The sequence below is a fragment of the Nicotiana tabacum genome, unplaced genomic scaffold (assembly GCF_000715075.1).
Source record: "Nicotiana tabacum cultivar K326 unplaced genomic scaffold, ASM71507v2 Un00035, whole genome shotgun sequence".
NCBI lineage: Eukaryota > Viridiplantae > Streptophyta > Magnoliopsida > Solanales > Solanaceae > Nicotiana > Nicotiana tabacum.
Window position 1 is genome coordinate 35,238 of NW_027438273.1, and position 5,615 is coordinate 40,852.

Here is a 5,615-nt window from a genome sequence, read left to right on the forward strand (position 1 = left end):
AATAAAATATTCTCACTTGATTGTATAGTCAAATTTGGGGTATTGCGAAATGTGAAATAAGGAGATAAATTATGTTGGGTGTTTTGGGCGGACTCTACTTCTCATTCGAGGACGAATGATCCTAAGCGGGGGAGAATGTAAGGCCCCGTAAAATATTTTCCAGGAATTCAAGGTTTGTGGTGCCGAGGTAGGCTAATGTGCAAGGCCCCTTGAATTTCTATTGCTAATTCGATTGGTTTCGAGCTTAGGAATACAATTTAATTTAGACCCGAACCACATGAGAATTACTGGAGTGAATAAAGTTATTTGGATACTTGGGGATAATTATTTTATTAATCTTTGAGTATTGTAATAATGGGGAACCCTTGGATGTTAATTTCAAAGCAATAAGACTAAAGAAAATATAGTGAGCTATCTCTCCATAGCGCAGCTATAGCAAAGGAGGGAAGCAGAAACTTTTAGCGAACTAGTGAGCTAAAGCCTTATAGCACAGGGATAGCACCAGTGGAAAATTTCTGAACCCCGCCCTATTAATACATGAGCGGTAAGAGAGAAGAATAAAAGGATTTCAAGACTAGGATTTCTCTCTCCATCACCCATCCGGCCAAGGCTTCTAATATACATCTAAGCTGAGTTTTTAAATGTAGTTTTTTTGATGATTCCACTTCTCAATCACTAGTTACAACAAGGTTTTGTATTGGATTCCATACGATTTCTTCAAAATCTCAAGAACACCCCAAAAGTTGACTTTTAAGATTTGGTCTACAAGAGATAATCTTTCACCCTTAAACCTACACGCATGGATTATTAGTGAAAAATGAGCAAGGAATAAGTACTAGCACTTATGAGATGGTGATTGGAAGCCATAAATACTTACACTAGATTATTGGGTGTTGTAGAGATTTTGTAATGGGTTAATTAGTGAAATTGGTAGATGTGAGTTCATTGATGAATATAATGGTGCTAAGAGGGTAGTTAGTGGACAAAGGATGTTGTAGTATATCTTGTTAATAGTAAGGATGGATTGTTGGATGAAGAAATACCATTACTAGAGGTAGTTGAATGCTATACGCTCTAGGTGTTTGATAAAATTCCAAAATAATCAAAAACCTGGAAGTTTTTACAAATATTGGTCCAATTGAATTTGGTTGATGTAGATTGAAGTTGTAAGAGTAGTGGGTGGTTTTAATATCACTAAAGGGCTGAATCAAGGTATGTTGTCTAAACTTTCTCTCTTGGAATTGAATTCCATAATGTTCCCGTAAGTTTCAAGGTATGGGTTGCGTGTTCAAATGTTATGTCTTAGAGTCGTGTTTCAATGAAAGATAGTATGCCAAATTGTGTGAGAAAATCTCAATATTCTTAAGACTCTTAATTGCTCATATGTGTACCTAAAGTCTTGATTTGTAAATGTCTTATTGTTTATAATCTATATAGCTGGTTGGAAGTGAAATAATTGAATTAGGGATATAGAGTGTGGTCAACGTGCCAAGAATTTAAATTATGATTGTGGCTAGTAGTGCAAATGATTTGAGAGGATGCGATAAAGAATATGAAATGACCCTCGACTCAATTGTTTAAAAATGACTTCGAAAATAGAATTGCCTAAAAGCTTTTGTACTCAATTAATGCCCATTAGTGATTGCTTTTAACTAATATTTTGCTTTATAAATATATGCAGTGTGATTCGAATTCTTACATACTCATGTGTTGAAATTATATATTGTCATTTATGGGGAAGAGTATAGCAAGAATAAATGGTGTATTGATTGTTTATGGTTTTGATGTGTGTTTTTATTGCTGGTTGGTATGCCCCATTCTTTGGGAAAAACCCATTTGTGTTTAAAGTTCCAATTACAAATGGATTTGAAGTATATGATTTATAAAATATTCTATATGTTGATATTTTATGGTGATCTTTGAAATTTAAAGAGGTGAATGTGGGGAATATGAAATACGGCCATTGTGCGAGGAATGAAAAATCTTGTGAATGGCCAAATGAGGCAAGGAAATATTGTCGTTGTGAATGACTGGAAATACTAATGAGAATTTATACAATGTGAAAGATGTTGAGGTGAGTACAATTGTATTTATGATACTTCTGTGTGCAAATCAAATCAAAAATATTTTTGGGAGCATCATTAGCAAAACCGAGGAAGGTTGGGTCATAGGGCCCACACCTGAAACTGCACGTGCCGGTGTAGAGGCGGATTATGATTATTCCCCTTATTTGTGATGAAATTCGATCTTTGGGAAATTGTGATATTATTCCCCTTAATTGGGATGAAACTGAAACCTTTATGAATTTGAAAAGTCAACCCACACGGCATATGTGGGAAGGCGGCTCCGATCTATTGATGCACCAGGTCCAAAGGGATTGGTCCACCAAATATGTCAAGATCCTTCCATACATGCACTGCGTGAAAGGGCTATGCAAGATTTCGAACGCGTTCGTCGACCCCCTCACAATTCTATCATCAATGATTAGTCATCCAGACAAGAACTACATCGACATTATCGTAGTAGAGATCGGGGATCAACATGCCTATTGCTTAAATATAGATGAAGAGCCAGATGGTAAGGCATGGTATCACGACATCAAGAAATTCCTTGCAACCAGAGAATACCTGGAGAATGCCACTGATAATCAAAAGCAATCCCTCAAGAGGTTGGCGAATCACTTTTTCTTCAACGGGTAAATTCTATACAGGAGGACCCCGAGACTTAGGTTGTTGAGATGTGTAGATGTTGCCGAGGCAACCGGGTTATTGGAAGAAATACATACAGGAATGTGTGGACCCCACATAAAAGGGTTCATCTTAGCCAAAATGATCTTAAGAGCTGGATACCTTTGGATGACTATAGAAAGTGACAGTATCTGCTACATACAGAAGTGTCACCAATGCTAGATTCATGGGGATTTCATACGAGTTCAACTGAATAAGTTCAACGTGATGGGTTCACCTTGGTCGTTCGCCTCCTGGGGCATGGACGTGATTGGACCCATAAAGCCCACCACATCAAATGGGCATCGCTTCATCTTGGTAGCTATCTATTACTTCACTAAATGGGTTGAAACGTCCATCTAGATGTCTGTCACAAAGAATGTAGTGACTGATTTTGGCCGTAACAACATCATTTGCAGATTTAGTATACTGGAGTGTATCATTACTGACAATGCTACTAACCTCAACAGCGACCTCATGAGAGAAATATGCGAGAAGTTTAGAATCATCCATCACAACTCCACAGCCTATAGACAACAAATGAATGGGGCAGTCGAGGCAGCCAACAAGAATATTAAGAAGATTCTACAAAATATAGTGGACAATCACAGGCAATGGCACGAGAATTTATCTTTTGCCTTACTAGGTTATCAGACCACAATGAGACCATCAACTAGGGAAACTTCATACATGCTAGTATACAACACTGAAGCTGTGATACACACAGAAGTCGAGATACCATATTTAAGGGTCATTCAAGAGGCCAAGTTGGATGACGCAGAGTGGATATGGGTCAGACAGGAGAACTCATGCTCATCGATGAGAGAAGAATGAATGTGGTATGTCTTGGCCAGCTATAGTCGAATTGGATGGCCAATGCATTTAACAAGAGGGTGAAGCCTCATCAGTTCACACTGGGGCAGCTGATCCTGAAGAAAATCTTTCCTTACCAAGAACAAGCCAAAGAAACGTTTACGCCAAACTGGCAAGTTTGTTCACCGAGTATTGTCGGGTGGAGCTCTAATATTGGTAGAAATAGATGGAAGAATCAACACGAAGCCCATCAACTCTTACACGATTAATAGATACTATGTTTAAGGACAAGTAGAGTTAGGTTTTTGCTGTAACAGGACTTCCCATCTAGGGATACTTAGGGAACCCATATATGGTTCGGTTTCCCTCACTTCTTTATCTTGTAATAGAATAAACCAAATATCACTTTTATATCTTACTCTAGAACTACGTCGACTTGATTTCCTCAGAATGGAATACGTAGGTAATCCTCATCGAATTCAATTGTCTCTTGTAATTGAACTACGCACTGGCCTGGTTCCATTGGCATACATAGGCAGTCTGAGTGAAACTCGGCCATTTCATTTCATTCGTAATCTCATCATTTTGCATATATTGTAATCGAATTAGGTCTTGACCTGATTCCATTTGGATACGTAAGCCACCTGAGTCAGGCACAGTTATCTTCATCATATTTTATCATCATCCACGAACTACATTCGGACCTGATTCCATTTTGGATATGTAGGCAACTTGAGGGTTCAATCATAACCCTAAGAAATAGCTTTTTAAAGTATTAGTTCGAATTAAGATGCAGTTGCAACGGCAGGAAGCCACGCCATCAAGCATTACAAAGGATCAACATCAACGGGACAGAGGTTTCAGGAGAAGCTGCTCATGCGTGGAGAACCTTAAGTAGCATGTCATAATCCGGAATGATGACATTTGTCTTAAAAAAAATGCTTTTCAAAAATGTTTTCTAAAATACAGCAATTTGTTCCACCTACCGAACTTCATGGCGTAAACATATCAAGGGCTGGGGCAAAACCAACATCGTGGTCAACACAAACCAATTTCCCTGCTCCCACTAAGAATTTTCTTTGAGTGCAGGGTCAACAAGAAGAAAGAAAGTGTTGAGATGACACTTGAGCAAATGATGAATCTGCCACCTTCCTAGGATTATTTCCCTTTACTCTCTTAAAGCTAATTTTTGAATCCTTTGCGGGTACCTCAGAGTTCGACCGCTAATATGGAAAGGGCCCTATATATAGCAAACCACCCGATCAACCAATTGGAGCACCCTGTACAAAACAAAAATGTTGGTTTCACATATTAAAGCCTTGTATATAGCAAACTGTCTGCTCAACCAATCAGAGCACCTTGTGCAAAACAAAATGTTCGCTTCACCAGTTGAAGCCCTGTATATAGAAAATAGCATGCTCAACTAATCAGAGCACCTTGTACAAACGAGCAGTCGGCTTCACTAATTGAACTCATGTATATTGCAAACCGTCATCTCAATCGATCGAAACACCCGTATAAATCTAACGTTGATATCGCCAATCGGAGCCTTGTATATAGCAAAATGTTCATTCCTCCAACAGAACAATCCACATCGTCGCAACGGAGGCCAGAATATATAGTCGCACACCTCATCACCGATGTTCTGCCAATCGATAGCCACAACTTAAGTTAACAATCAAGAGTATCTATTGGGCATGCCTTTTTTTCCCTTTCCTATTACTTTGAATGTTTTGACGTTTTGTTCATGCAGCTTCAGGCATGATTATTCTTTAAGTCAATCACTCCTAAGAGGAGATTATTTTCCCTTTTCTCAATGCAAAGCTCTCCCAACAAGCGGACATGCACTCTACAAGTGAAGCTCTCCCAACATACGGAGTCACACTCTACAAGTGAAGCTCTCCCAACAAGAGGAGACACTTTCAATGCATCGACAACTGTGGAACGGTACACAATCGAACTAAAAAATCGAGTCAAGTTCAAGTATCCCATCATCAAGATCCCAAATAACGGCCTACTAGAAGTCAGACATCATCATTCCTGCATCATTTACGTCACATCTTAATATATTCTGCA

The 5,615-nt window shown here is 38.7% G+C and overlaps 1 protein-coding gene across 1 annotated transcript; it reads left to right on the forward strand.

The window, feature by feature from the left end:
- Positions 1–3,089: 3,089 nt before the first annotated feature.
- On the forward strand, positions 3,090–3,560 carry LOC142178909 (uncharacterized). The gene has a single exon (XM_075248725.1). It carries the CDS (start codon positions 3,090–3,092, stop codon positions 3,558–3,560), a length of 471 nt encoding a protein of 156 aa, XP_075104826.1.
- The last annotated feature ends 2,055 nt before the right edge of the window (positions 3,561–5,615 follow it).

Bases quoted from the DNA above. Each gene is read 5' to 3' on its own strand.
- LOC142178909 (XM_075248725.1), top strand. From the start codon at position 3,090: ATGTCTGTCACAAAGAATGTAGTGACTGATTTTGGCCGTAACAACATC.